The following is a 15,328-nucleotide window of genomic DNA, read 5'->3' as shown; positions in this document are numbered from 1 at the left end:
CCCCCCAATCGCTGATTAATTTCCAGATTTTTTGCACACCCCTCTGCTCCTTATTCCATACCCCCTTCCTCCTAGTTTATTATTTTCCAGCTTGCCACGACCGATGGTCATGTGAAACATTATATCTAGAATCTAGATATCTGAATGAAACTTGTTTTTCTGTAAATTACATTGCAAATTACCCTCAACGTCAGACCTAGTACCGGTACCGGGTTGTCTACCCCAATTTTCTGTGCATTTTAAAAACTTTTGTACATTGGTTTATATTTTTTTATGAAACTGGTTTGTAATGGGAAAAGTTGTCACAGTAACTTACTAAAATCACTAAAATTTCATGATCCTTGTCCTTTTATTCACTGAAAGAGAAATAAAACAGATTTGTTCCCACTAGTACAGGGGTAAGAGGTTGAATGCGTCACAAACCCCCCTCCCCATTATTAATTTTGGACCCCTTGTCCACCCCCCCCACCCATATTATTCCTACCCCTCCCGTTTATTCGATACCTTAGAGTAAGAAGCAGAACTGAGACACATTCCTACTAAAGCAGATATCACTACTGAACAATGATAAATCTGTATTTGCACTTAGATTCAATAACAAACAAACGAAAAACCGGGGAAAAATGTTTTTTTTAAAAACAAAATATTGAAATCCAGTTATAAATCAAACAAGCGTGAAGAAAAAAAAAAGAATTACACATTTTGAATCCATGGAAAGTGCAAAGTTTGGGAGAAGAAAACCCAGGAAAACTTACCACAGCTCCATTCCATACAAACAAACCAGAGTCTGCGGATAAGCCCAGGTCCTGAAGACTGGAACTCTCATCTGTAGAAAAAAAAAGAGTAAGTGAAACTACCACTTAGGCAAAATAAAAGACAGCACCATCAAATTACATACCACACCTTTATATCACAACACCCAGAGGGTAAAATACAAATTACGGGGTCATGATGATAAAAATGCTGTCATAACATTGGCTCATAGTTTTTCAAGTTTAGCAATAAAAATAAAAAAAGCTCCATTAAGTTAACAGCAACAAACAAAAAAGACCCCCCCCCCCTTCACCCCAAAATCCAACATCAAACTAATTTCTGAAGCCGAATAGACGACAAGAAAACTTGCAGTAAAGATACACACAAGTGTTTGCTAATAAAAATAACACATAACATTTTATTCAGCATACCCTCAAATTCTTCAAACAGATGATACCCGCCACAGCAAGGTTTCAGTCTGTGCAAGGAAAAGTCATGCATCGCATAATCTGGCTTTGACTCCAATCTCTGGGGGAAAAAAGAAAAGAAAAAAACTACTAATGTTAACGGTGCTGTGCATTTGCTCACTTGAATTCCTACAGTTTAAAAAGCAAACATATACCACCTTTTAGCCTTGAACCAGAATCTAGTTCCTTACAAGGCAAAATGCGGTACATATGCCCATAATGTTTTCTTTCTTCATGGCAGAAGCTGACAAGAGCTTTGTCTCGGTTTCAAACAAAAAAAAAATAAAAAAAAAAATAATATAGCAGAATTGATCGGAACATAATATATTTCGTTCAAGACAATATTAATATCTAAGGAGAAACATTTTTAAAAAGTTATTTGCATGTCAAGACCAACATAAGAGAAATGATGTTTAGCATCATTATTCCAAATGAACAAACAGGAAAACAAAACTTGTCAGAGACAGTAAAAATTTCTCAGAGTTTTCAACCTTTACTATTCAAGAAGCCATTAATTATCAACAATGAGCAAGTTTCAGGTCTTGAGCTTCTTAATATTAATATCTCACCTTTCAGTTAACAATCAAGCCTGCACCTTAGATGGTCTTTTCATAAAATGGGCCTTAAGAATTGTGTTCTAATGAAATGCATACATATCAAGATTTTATTAATATATAGGAACGCGTAAACTCCAGCAAATGTACTTTATGCACTAGCGAGCCTTTTCTTCAATGAAATAAAGCCAGCTCACCTGCATTATCTCCATGCGCAACTGACCCAGACTGCTCCGACGGTCTATATCTATCACAAAATGCTCAGTTTCACAGTTAGTAGATGATTTAGAGCGCAGCACACCATCATAGCGAAAATCTTCTTGATGGTAAATCTTCAGGCTGACTCTGTTGATAGCTGCCTCATACTCTTGCCTGCGGAAAGTCATCATGTCTTATTAAGAGCAGTACTTTTAAAGCCTCCCTTGCAAGAATTAAACAAATTGTTTATAGATAGACATATTTATTTTTGTGTTTAATCTCTAAAACCAATAAAAGTGAAGTTTTACAAATTTTTAAAGTCTGAAGACTATTAAGTTTTTAAATAACTGGCAAACTACACAGACTATACAAGATACAAATTTACACAATGCCTCTCTCTCTTTCTCTCTCTCTCTCTGAACAGATGTCATCACAATTTCCTTTAAATGTTTTTATAGACATTATGAAATTATGTGAGTATCTAACTTGTATTAAGTATTTAATTGCTTATTGACCCAAAATAGTATATATCATATGATAAACATAACACAATTTCCATCTAAGCCCTATGAAAAGTAATCAGGGCGCACAAAAAAATCTCACTTAACCAAAACTTAAATACCAGAAAGTGGGTAACAATAATAGATAGCATTTGTGCAGTGCAAACTACTGCTGAACAGCAAGCTCTAAGCGCTTTACAATCTGTACCATTACCCCAACAAAGCTGATAGCATTAAGAAATAATCTCAACTTCCTGGAAAGTATACAGAGCATGCTGCCATTTTACTGGCACTGAAACACTAACTTAATAACAAAATCTTTTGCTGTCTGTGGCCGGGTACCCATTCCCACCTGAGTGAAGTAAGGAACATTTGTGTAAAGTGCCTTTCACAAGGACACAATGTTGGACCTGAGGCTAGAACAGCCGAACCCACAACCTCACGATTACAAATGCGGTAGCATAACCATTAAACTACTGACGCCACCATCAGCCATTTGCTTTCCCCACAGAGAGATGAGCAGCCCACAGCAGAGACTACACCTCACCTCTGTGCCTCCAGAGACTTGTTCAGTTCCTCTACCTCCTTCACCAAAACATCTGGAACATTGAAAGCCCTGTCCCCTGCCCCTGCAATGACACCAGTTAAATCGAAGGTTATTATCATGGCATTAAAAAAAAAGAGTATCTAAAAAAGAAAATAGGACAAATACTATAAAATTTCAAAGCTTGACATTAATGCCTACAAGACCATATAAGGGTATGACACGGTGTAGGAATAATGAAAAACATCAAAATTAATCAAAGTCCAAGCATCACAATGCACATCTCTGAACTAACCACAATTTAAAAAGGCATAACATATTTCAGAGACTGAGGAAAAAAAATCTTCATTAAAAAATCAACCTGCACCCTGAAAAAAACAACAAAAAAAACCAACAACTTCAACCTACCCCCCCCCAAAACAAAACAAAACAAACCAAAAAACCCTGCTACATTCCTGAGAGATAAAATAAAATGACGATATGTAAAGAATATAAATGTTGACAGATCAGACGACGCAGATAATCTAAAAGGACAAATTTATAGCTAAAAAGAACCATTACAAACCTTCTGTAGGCCTGTTTAGAGACTTCAGTCTGTAGAACAGCATGTACGCACTCTCTTTGCCAGAGAATTGTTTCTCTATATCATGTGTGCTGATCGGGGACACGCGAGAATCATTGAAGGAAAACCACCTGTGGCCCGGCTCAGGTTCTGGAGAAGAAGGTCTGGGAACAAACATGCATACACATTATAACAATGATGTCAAACAGAACCATACTTTACAAAAAAAAACATTAACAGAAAGTTCAAGATACCAAGAAGCTTTCTGATTTATAATTTGAAGTCGTCATTTTCTACATTATTTACCGTGGATACCTTTCTTCTTTTCCTTTTGGTACATTGATCACACTTTGTGGAAGGATTGGGGGACAGGGGCAACGATTTGAGACTGTAAAAAATATTTCGGACTCAGTTGGAAAATGTGCCACTCTCAAATCTTTTAACCATCAGTTCTACAGTCTAATTACGACACCTGCACTTATTCATATTATACCAATAGTTACTGAAGACCAAGGCCCTGGTTATTTTCATCAACAGTTCATAAAAGGAACTAGACTATACACATAGATGAGATAAAGCCAAAAACAAATTCAAATTTCAGAACAATTTCAATTTTAATTGAACACTGTTGAACACCAGAAACATTCAAACAATAGTATTTTAACAAAGTACATTCAAACCTTTTGTCCTTTGTTGATGGGGGAGCTCTGTTTTCACCCTTCTTCAAATTATCCTCAATCTTTTTCTCTTCCTCTTCTCCAGTCTTGTTTTGCTTGTCTGTAGTCTGAGAATCTCCTGAGTCATTTTGCTCAGTATTACGAAGGCTCACCCAATTGGAGTCCCCATTGTAGTCAAATGAACTGCATGATTTCAAGAACTAAAACAAAATGAAAATGCCATTTGTTAGAGAAAATAAAGGTGAAAATCTTTCTACCAATGGGGAGGTGGAAGTGGTGAAGATGGACGAAAACTGTTCTATCAAAATACATAATTTCTTTCAGGTGAATGACTCTCTGACAGCATTTAACATGTTCATCTCAACTAAACACTGACAACTATTTTAAAAAAAAAGAAAGCGCAAAATTAATTCTACCAAGGCAGTTTGATTAAAATTAAGATAAATTGACTTTTGATAATTACTTCAAAAACTGAGAAAAACTGAAAAGCAAAATCATTTTAGAAATGTTTCTTTTTTTTTCTTTTTGCACACAAGAATTCAAGTCCACGAAGACATTCTGAACACCAGCTGAGTGGCTCACCTTGTTGATGGGCCCATAAGTCTTCCTGAAGCGTTTGTTCCACGACACACCTGTGGTCTTGGAAATTTCCTGCAAGCAAAGCAGCCATGAATACCATGACATTACCCCATCATAACTCAGACATAACATGTTAGACTATCGGAGAAGGTAATTTAAGCGTTTTATTTTCACACTTATAGAACTTTGAAAAGTTTTCGAAAATCACTGGACAGAGAAACAGCTGCTGACTAGTGACAAAAAACCCCCAAAAAACCAACCTTCAAGAAAAGGGAAAGCACGATAGCAGAGCAGGTAACAAAGAGCTTTCAAAAACAAGTCCAACTGTACACCATAGAGGAACACCCTCGGCGTATGTTGTTCAAATGTAGAATATGGACTACACTCACAATGCAATAGATCAGCCAATGCCCATTCATTGTAACATTTTCACACTTTTTCGTGCCATCCATTATGGGCACACATTTCAGTAAGAAATATAAAACATATGGATTTGCCCCAACTTTATAACATGAAATACTTCTGTCAAATAAACAAGACATCTATCAAAACATTTTTATTTTTGCTAAAATAAAAGAAAAAAATCACTACAACTTAAAAAAGAACAAATAGCTAAGTACTGAGATTCTTACCAAGTGCTTTCTGTGCCCCCTCAGACATTTTCAATTCTCATAACGTAAATCACACAAATGTTCTTATTCAAAGACAAGCATGGACTCACCGCACAGAGCCTGTCAATCGACATGGAGCCATGAGACTCTTGGCCCAAAATGTTCTCCACCAAATCTACAGGAGACTGACATTCTATAACATCCAATCCAGTCCCTTGAGGGTCGGCCTTAGGTTGTGCAGCCACTTCATTCTGGAGATTCAAAAAGTGACAAAAACATTTCTCTCACATGTAAACACAAGCAAGTGATCATGAACAAAACAGCTATGCCTTAATTGGATATACAAGAGACATCGTTTTTATAAAAAATATACAAAGATTTCCCATCAGCCCTCGAAAAGTGCAAACTTAAAACCCACTGAAAATCAAACACAAAACGAAAACTTTATACAGATTTATTACTTTTAAGTCACAAAAAAAGTACAATTCAGAAAATGTCCAGCCAGAATGCACTCACGGAAAAAAAAGGCAATAAATTCTGTTCTATCATTGCAAGATAGAACAAAAAGGACAGAGAATATAGAACTTCTTCACCCCCTAACCAATCATAAAGAAAAAGAAGAAGTAAACATTTCTTCTTGAAAACCATCTGCGTCAGTCTAAATAAAAGACACCTTATGCTAAAAATGCATCTTTTTTCACCTGTAAATCCCAGTGGCCAAGGCTGTCAATATCCCGGATGTAGGCAAAGTAATGTCCTCCATACGCTCCCCCACGATGGACCACCACTGAGAAGAGCTCATAAATACCATCAGAGTTGGCGCATACCTCCTGGGAAGAAAAACAGCGTATAATAAAATGAGAATCGTCTATGCATCTATGCTGAGCATTTTAAAAAATCAACCTTTTCCCTTCATCTCTTTTTTTGTTACACTATATAGAAATATCAGTTTAGTATTTCACAACAGTACAGTGATCTATGCTTGTTATCATCATCATCATCCAGTGCCAGATCTGCGACAGACATCGGCGATCATGATTTTCCATTCATTCCTTTGCTCGGATGCTCTCAGAAAAGCTACGTTTCCCTAATTTTTCCCTGTTACCCATTTGTTTAGGTTCCCTAAGTATGTTGTTCTGGGCCTACCCCTGCCTCACTTGCCCTCAATTTTGCCAGTGAGAGCTAGATGTTCAAGACCCTTATGTCTATTCAGGTGTCCCAAAAACTGCATTTGTCGTTTCCTGATTGTTTTTAACATTGAGCGTCCCACGTGGGCTTCATCAAGCACTACCTCATTTGATTTCTTTTCCTTCCACGATGCTCTTAACAGTCTCTAAGAAACCACATTTCTGTTGCCTCTATTTTATTTTCACTGTCTTTAGTGATTGTCCAGCATTCACAGCCATATAGAAGGTTTGACCAAACATAGCATTTCAGGACTTTCATTTTGGTGTTCATTGATATGTTTCTATTTTTTCAGGATTGGGCTCATTTTATTGAAACTAGCCTTAGCCATTGCAGTTCTCCTTTTTATTTCTGCGGAAGATTTGGCATCAGATGTTATCATATATCCTAGATATTTAAACTGTTGGACTTGTTTGATCTTTTCACCTTTGCTAATGAGATTACAACTAGGATTTGCTGCTTTTTTGGATATTACCATGCATTCTGTTTTCTTTACATTCAACAATAATCCTTTATGTTCACTTTCTTTTATAACAGTATCTAGAAGCATTTGAAGGTCCTTTTCGGAGCCTGCTATTAATACCGTGTCATCTGTATACCTGATGTTATTAATATTTTCTCCATTAACTTTGAGGCCTGCTTGTTATACTTTGAATTAAAAACGGTTGTCTACACCAGAGGCCATCCGACTTTTCTCAATTGTTGTAACAAACCAAAACATTCAAAGGTAAAGATAAATTGCTTCAACACTTGATTCCTATCTGCACAGTTGTGAAGTGGTGAGAGTGAGTTTACAAAATAACATTAAAATTCAAAGTTAAAAAAAAATAGTACTGAAAAAAAAAATATGCATAATTAAGGAAGACTGAAATATCAAAGTAGATGTATACACACAGTTTACATAAACAATAACTGACCTTCTCAGAATATGGCTTCATATCTAGTTCCATGGGGAATGTAAACCGGCCGTTTTCCTGGGCAGAAGAAAATGAAGAACAAAAAAATTCATCACCAGCCTGAGAACATACATATTTTGAATTCAACCTGCCTACCTCCATATCAAATACCTTCCACTTTCATTCTATTTTGCACAAGATAAGAATATTCTCCATTTCAGATCTGGAAGATACACAGTTATTTCAAATCCTTCCATAGACTACAGTTTCACAGAACAACTACAGTGGTGGGAAAAGACATAGAAACCATAAAACCCACAGGTATATTGTATAGTACATCTCTTACCTTGTAGCGTGACATTTTGACAAAGTCGTAGCTGAACCTCAACAAGGAGACTGTAAGAACAGTCGGCAGCTTCCGCAACTTAGCCCCCTGTGGACCGTATCAATACTTTGTGTCAGAAATATCAATATTCAAAAGCATACGAGAAAGCAGAAAAGAACGCTCTCTAGGTGGAGAGTACATAATATACTCGTACATGATACAAGCAGGTTTTCTCAACTTTGGTTCTAATTATAACATCATAAAATGCCTTGGAATTAACTCTTACAAATCAAAATATCTCATCTGTTCAAATGCACAACTAAAATTTTAATCGGTATAAAATCCTAAAAGAAAGATAGCAGAAATCTTTTTTCCTGGAATTGTGAGTTTGGCAAAACTATGGGGTTTCTCTTGGGTAGGACTAAGGTGCCACATAGTATTTTCCTGACTTCTGTTATGCCAAAAAGAGAGAACAAAGACATTCACACTTTTTAAAAGAATATTAAAAAAAATTTTTTTCTCCTGCACAGTGCAACACTATACTGTAAAAAATAAACAACAACAAAAAACAGTTGTTTTGATTCTATTAACAAACTTCAGAAGACCGCACAATGAAAATAAAATCTCACAGGCTGAATAGGAACTCATTGCCTGAACAAGTAAACATATAAGCAAAGACTTGACTTGTTTCAAAGCAACCATGTATAAGCAATAGAAAGGACTTATCTGACACATCTCTTCTCATTGACGTCAATCCCAGAAAAAACCCCACAAATATAGAATTGACAATACCTTACACTCCTGAGGTCACTCAGATGGTGGGTGGGTATTTTCATGAAGACTTCAGAGAAACAAATCAACCTGAAGGATCTCAGCACACACGCTACCTTTATCTTTCTGTGCAGTCCAGCAAAAGGTCTCGGGTGCACACAGTTTCAAGGCTTACGAAGGCTCAAAGGGTTTAAATATCCCTCTCATGCTTTACATTTTTTTGCTATTTTAATTCTTTAAAAGATGCTGAGATCTTAAAACAAATAATTCTGGGCTATCTTTAAGAATCACCCTGACCTTTGTAGCATCTGTGTAGGTGCCGCAGGTCTCACAGCGGTACTGGTTGCGTCCATCCATCACTTCCACCTGACGATAACACTGATTGAGAGCAGACTCCAAACCGGACAGACCGGCAATAGCCAGTGTCAAGTCAAGAAAGTCTTCCTGCAGTAACAAAACACAAATGGTTAAAACATAATGAGCACTCACTAATATTAGTAATATGACTAATAACATTGGCGCTCATATGACTTTATGCAGTTGCGAGAACCGTAAAACCTCAACTAAAACAAAACAAACTGTCTAATAATGTAAATAATTACATGCCAAAGAAACAATATTTTAAGAGGAGAAATTTCTCATGTAACCACTCTGAAAAAGCAAATTTTCCAAAATATCAAACTCCCCAACACAAGTCATTGCTGAAAGCTCAAACAAAAAGTTCTAAAAATCAGGTGCATGAGAGAATATATATATATCAAAGAAAGTCAAGTCCATTCACCTTAAATAACAAAAGCAAGCCTGGAACTGTTCCACTTGTTTGTTACAACGGTATTCTTGAACATTTGCGGGACTATCTCTATTTCGCCTTTAATTTTCTTTTCAAGTCTTCATAACACTAGCCAGTGAAGCACAGGGGGCCCTCGTGGCCTAGAGGTTAAGGTGTTGGCCTCTCATTCAAAGGTCCCGGGTTCGAATTCAGGTAGCGACCGAAAAATTTTCTTCTCTAAAATTGTATCCTTTCACCTCCTTTCCTACTCTCTAGCAAAGTTCTGTTTGCTTTTGTCTCCTCTTTCTGCCCCCACCCCCTCACCTCTTTTGACCGCGACTCTTTCTGCAGCCTTTCTACTGCTACTCCTCGACTCCTTCTTACTGTTGTCTTTCAGCCACACCCCTGATCTTCTGGTACGAAAGATCTACACCTAGCCTTCTCGGACAGGGCGAAAAATCTCGGAGGGCCCGTGTGCAAGTTGCGCACGATAAAGATCCCTTGGTGGTCTAAAATCGATAAGATTAGACTTCGGCCGCCACCCGGGCAAAGTTCAACATTTCCAACCAGCTAAAAAAGTTAATGTGTCCCAAGCGTACATATGACCGTATGCAGTTGTGAGCACCGTAAAACACATACCAAACAAAACAAACAAGAGAAGCACAGACATCGATCCCAGATGATTCTGCATCACATGCACATGAAAACTTATCATTTCAGGAATGCTTGATTCATCAAAATGCAGTAGGACTTTAGATTATTCATAATACAAGAGGACACTAAATATGCCGCAAGATACACAAAATCTCGAATATCTCGCGTTCCACACATTACTGAGATCTTTTGCAACTCTTCAATCCCATTATTATTTAAACATTGAGTTGATATACAAAGTATTTTGCTTACCTCTCGTTCGCTGACCTTCTTGCACTTCGAACATATTATCTGCGTGAAAACAGAAATTGAAGATTAGACCCCCCTAAAAATGCGTACACCAAACAGTAAAAATTAAGAATAGTGCAACATAGCTGCAGACAAGAGTATCAATCTCTACACTCCTTACATTTCAACTGATAATGAGTTGACAAATTTTTTTTTCCTTTAAAGATATTACAGTTCACTAGGTAAGAAAACAGTGTACACTGCAATGTTGAAATCAATTTGACAGAACTGCCAGGACTCGTTACTTAACTTCAGAATAGCTGGCATTGATTTTTCTGGTCCCTATATGACCATCATGTCTGTTGACACCGAGTTGCGACTTTGACAGCGACATTTTGTATCCAAGTGAGGACTCAAAATTTCGAGGTCATGAAAATTCACAGAAATCATTGTGATGCTAGGCAGTGCTTAATCATTGTCCCACAAACTCATCTGAGATAGAAAGTTTTAGTTGCAGTACCTGGTTGACAATGGTGCCGTGGTAGAGTTCTTGAATGATGTTCTGTCCTTCGGTGCCCATCAGTGAGTCCTCGATGGCACTGAACAGAATGCGGTTTAACTCCTGCACATCATGCTGTTGAAACTCCTAAGAAGGGAAAAGGTAACACAATAGTACACCTGACCGTAACGTCATACATAATTAATTTGCAACATATCAACTAGTTAACAGTCAGCGGCAGTCACCTACAGTGGAAACCTGATATAACAGGGATGGAGGGAGTAGAGAAAATGTCCTGTTATATCCGATCCCTGTTAAATCAGAAATGCAAGGAAAGTAAGCATTTGTGGACTAATCCAGCTGTACTTATTCACGGGTAGTACAGCCAAACCTGCCATGACGGCCACCTCTATAAGACGGCCACCTGTACAAACGGCCACTTTCCATTTCCCCCTTGCGTTTTTTCTATATAATTTAACTGTGTAAAACGGGCACCTGTCCAACGCGGCCGCGACCACCTTATTTTAACACACAACCCCTATCACACTAAGCAATAACACCTGTCTTAGACGGCCACCTTAGTCGTTGAGGGCGAGCCGTGATAATTCAATCACCTGTCGTTGTTGTTAGGTAGTCCCTCCAACTGATCATGTTGCGTAGGCCCCTCCCACTGTTGACTAATAGCTACCAATTTTCAGCTACTGGTGAGGTAAGCGTGTGATCCCTCATAACCCATAAGCCCCGCCCAGAACTTAAACACAAATCGTAAGTGAGATGAGTGGTCATTGTTTACCCAGTCTGTAACAAAGTAACAATGGACGTCAACATGAACTTGCGACAGAAGCGTCGCTCCTTCTCCGAGTGGTGGCGACCCATGAGTTTGTTTTTACACGGCACTCGGTCTTCCTCGTCTGATACATTTCGTTTTAATGTCACCATTGTGCAAAATCAGCAACAAAATAAAAATTACAAACAAAATACAAACCACCACCACCAACAACAACAAAGACAACAACAATAGGGCTATTTTGGATTGGGACCTCTGATAGGAATGATTTGTTTTCTTCGTCTTGATCAGTCCTGCCTAAGACGGCCACCTGTCTTATACGGCCACTTTTCTCCTTGACAATGGGTGGCCGTCTTACACAGGTTTGACTGTAGTTTCCTTTGCCACAAGTACCCAAGAACAGGGGTTTTGGCACCAACTTTCCCCTTGCCTCCTTAAACTATATCAGAAGAGTTTGGTCCACAGCGTCTGCATCGGGTAGTCTTCTTTCGATCTGGAGCAAACTTTCTATTGGAGTATGCTGCCACTATCTTCTCTCTATCCTTGATAATGGTGTGAATCAACCCTTGTGGAATGTCAAACTGACAACAAATCTCTGCCAGTGGAGCTTGCTTTTTGTCAAAAGACTGGATTATTTCGTATTTTTTGGTCAATTGAAAGGCATTATCTCTTACGCTTGACATCATTGGTGACAGTAGACACATTACCCGTGCGTGTTGCTAGGTTTCGGGCTAGATCGAAGTCTGCAGCACACCGCAGCCCTCTCTCACTTCACACGCTGTGTGTGCTTGCAGTGGCATGGCTTGCATGGGCTTGCTCCATCACTGCGTTTCTCTGTCTCTCTCTCTCTCTCTCTCACTTTTTACACATTGTTAACGAGCCTTTGTCCCTGTTATAACCGGTTGGGCTCCGATGAGGCCCTGTTATTGCCGATAACTTTTAATAGAGACAAAGAGTAGGAAAAATCGGGGATTTAAAAAATCTCTGTTATTACCGGGCCTGTTATATATGGTTTCCACTGTATTAACGTTCGAGTGAAAGAGGAAATCCTTTTGGTGGAAATCAACATCGTCCGTTCAACCCAAAATGAAAACATTCCCCAACTATACAATACTAAATGTTAATAACATAAATAAAAAGAAAGCCTACATAAAGCACGGTAAACTTGAAATCAATTCCCTTACCTTCGTTTGAATTAACTCTTTAATAGATGTGAATGGCATGTTACAGGTAAGACAAGAAAGTAGTAGTAGTAGTATAAGGTTTTACGGCGCTCGCAACTGCTAAGGTCATATGAGCGCGCAAGACAAGAAAGAGATGCTAATTTTTCAGCCGGTATGTATGCCACACAAAGTTGAAAGTCATCAAGCAAACTGCAGGATCTGTTATGTCTAAGATATCTCACCTCATGGTTTGTCCAGCCAAAGCTGTTGGTCAGTTGTATTGTGCTGACACTCTGCTGGTCACTCAACAAGAGCTGGGAGAACAGACGCTGGAGCTGGAGGGGAATCACACGCACCTGAAACACCCAAAAAGCTGGTTTGAATGGAAATTCTATCAAGACTGCAGCGTACTCCAAAAGTGTGCAGTCTTAAAAATATCAAAACTAGTCATGCATAATTATCATAAACATGTTACACCCCATTCCACTCAAGTCTAAAACATGGATTAAACTCATCTGTCAACATGTTTATGGTCTCTTACTTGTCACCTCTTTAGCTCCTAATTTTAAGCGTAAAAGAAACCAATTTCGTATTAATCAGTCTTCAACACATTTGAAAGTTTATAACATAATATACCCATATAAATTGAAAATATTAAAAAAATATTTACCCTGGCTCCAGGATTGTCCTTGTCTTGCAACCTGCCAAGATCTCTTTCTGACAGCCCAAAGAGTTTTTCTGAAATACAAGAAGATGAGTGAGAACTGCATTAAGGCATTTAGTCAAGAAGCTCTGTCCAAGAAATTGAGAGAGAAGCGAGACAAAAGTACCTTATTATCCCTTGCAGCTTTTCGCCAACAGTCCGAAACATACTAAAAGATAATCTTACACCATAACTATAAATTCATGCAGCATTTAAGAATTATTATTTTTAAATTCTAGTGATATACTCTAAAAACAACAACCCATTTTTCCTTCAGACTAGCTACAATGCAAAATAATTCTGATGCACAAAGCTGCTTCTTCTTTCCATTCCATCCAATACTCGATGTGTTGGTTCCAGGGACAGTAATGTGACAGAGAAAAGGTAAGCAACTTAAACAAGGAGGTATTAACAGTGTGTGAAACGTATCTCAAAGAGACAGCAACAGAATTTAAAAAACAAAAACAAACAAAAAGCAGCTTCGAAGATCCCTATCTATACAGCAACTAGTACCACTATGACATGAAAAATTCAATACAACTTAATACAACATGACAGCAAAATCATACAGAAGGGCACATTGTTAGCTTCCAAAACGTAGCGCCATGTTTTTTTTTTATCTTAAAAAAAAATAAAATTGGGTCAGACTTCAGAGGGCTGAAACCACACCAGAAAAGAGATAGAGAAAAAACAAGACTCACCTCTGAATTCAGGTGTATACAGTAAAGTCTGCAAAAGTGAGTTGAGGTAGCACGTGGCTCCAAGGTTATCAATTCCAGCTAAGTGACATTCAGCTCTGTGGGCAGGAGGCGCTGGTATAGAGGATGTTGTCAAGTTATCTGGCCCTACCATCTGGCTATCCTCATTGAAGAGATTTCCAAACATGGTTGATCCTAGTGGAGCTCAATACCAACAACTGTAGAAATAGGAAGAGAAAGAATAAACACCATACATCATGTATTTAATATCTGGACACTGCAGAATTTCAGCACCATAGCTATAGAAGCAGAAATAAACGTGTAGAACTAAAAGTGTACCATAACAATTCTCCAAGTTCTTAAAAAAAAAAAAATCAGCCTCATCACTTCTACCAAACTGCAACAAAAATCAAATGACAAACATCTTTTACTTGTGAAAGAAACTAAATGTAACACTAATCAAGAACAAAAAAATAAACACTATTATAAGCTTGCTATTCGCACGCTCATATGACCTTATGCAATTGCGAGCGTCGTAAAACTCAAACAAAAACAAAAACATAAGCTTGCTGTTAGAAATTAAGCATTTCACTGCTAGGGTGACATAGGACTCACATTTCCTCAGTGTGCTCTCTGGCACTAGTCGGCCTCTCTGGTGGAACTATATGATCAAGCGAACTTCTGTGTTATACCCCATCCTCCCTATCCCCATCCCAACTCCTCTCCCTATTCCCTACTCTAGTCCCTTCCAAACCCCTCCTCCAATTCTCCAACCTCTACCCCAACCCCTTCCCACAACCAAACCCTAACGCATCGCCCCCCCCCTCACATTCCCAACTCCTCATCCCACCGATAACTCCCCACATAGCCCACAGTTAGCAGAACCAACCCCTCAGTCAATTCGTCATTGGTGATGGTACTACCACTGCTGTGCCTACAAGGAGCACTAAAAATTATGTAGTTTTGCTGGTGCAAGAATTTTAATTCATAAAATTTAATACATGTATTAATATTAAAGATAAACAAATTTGTTCATCTTTATGGATTTTGTCCATATGCATACGCCATGCGTAATCACAGCAGGTTAATTCCAATTGACTCATTTTTGCGACGTAACCCCAGCACATCGTCGGCCTGGTGATAAAACCGTCTAACCCACAAAATATCAAAAAACTTTTTATTGGCCCTATCGATAGTAAATTGTC

The 15,328-nt window shown here is 38.2% G+C and overlaps 1 protein-coding gene across 1 annotated transcript in view; it reads right to left on the bottom strand.

Annotated features, from left to right (window-relative positions):
• Positions 1–15,328, bottom strand: part of LOC101859933 (ubiquitin carboxyl-terminal hydrolase 40) — a 42,155-nt gene that overhangs the window by 14,911 nt on the left and 11,916 nt on the right. Inside the window, exons 3-19 of the mRNA XM_005097763.3 lie at positions 14,127–14,341; positions 13,393–13,460; positions 12,965–13,078; positions 10,794–10,919; positions 10,298–10,336; positions 8,920–9,066; positions 7,873–7,959; positions 7,548–7,604; positions 6,147–6,275; positions 5,556–5,696; positions 4,838–4,906; positions 4,259–4,455; positions 3,582–3,742; positions 3,020–3,101; positions 1,972–2,146; positions 1,185–1,281; positions 756–826 (exon numbers count right to left, since the gene is read on the bottom strand). Coding sequence (XP_005097820.1) covers positions 756–826; positions 1,185–1,281; positions 1,972–2,146; positions 3,020–3,101; positions 3,582–3,742; positions 4,259–4,455; positions 4,838–4,906; positions 5,556–5,696; positions 6,147–6,275; positions 7,548–7,604; positions 7,873–7,959; positions 8,920–9,066; positions 10,298–10,336; positions 10,794–10,919; positions 12,965–13,078; positions 13,393–13,460; positions 14,127–14,310 — 1,944 coding nt within the window. The 5' untranslated portion in view covers positions 14,311–14,341. The remainder of the gene's footprint in view (positions 1–755; positions 827–1,184; positions 1,282–1,971; positions 2,147–3,019; positions 3,102–3,581; positions 3,743–4,258; positions 4,456–4,837; positions 4,907–5,555; positions 5,697–6,146; positions 6,276–7,547; positions 7,605–7,872; positions 7,960–8,919; positions 9,067–10,297; positions 10,337–10,793; positions 10,920–12,964; positions 13,079–13,392; positions 13,461–14,126; positions 14,342–15,328) is intronic.

This window comes from Aplysia californica, unplaced genomic scaffold (assembly GCF_000002075.1).
Source record: "Aplysia californica isolate F4 #8 unplaced genomic scaffold, AplCal3.0 scaffold00163, whole genome shotgun sequence".
Classification (NCBI taxonomy): Eukaryota; Metazoa; Mollusca; class Gastropoda; order Aplysiida; family Aplysiidae; genus Aplysia; species Aplysia californica.
The sequence above is the reverse complement of the archived record's forward strand: the minus strand, read 5'-3'. Positions and strand labels throughout refer to the sequence as shown.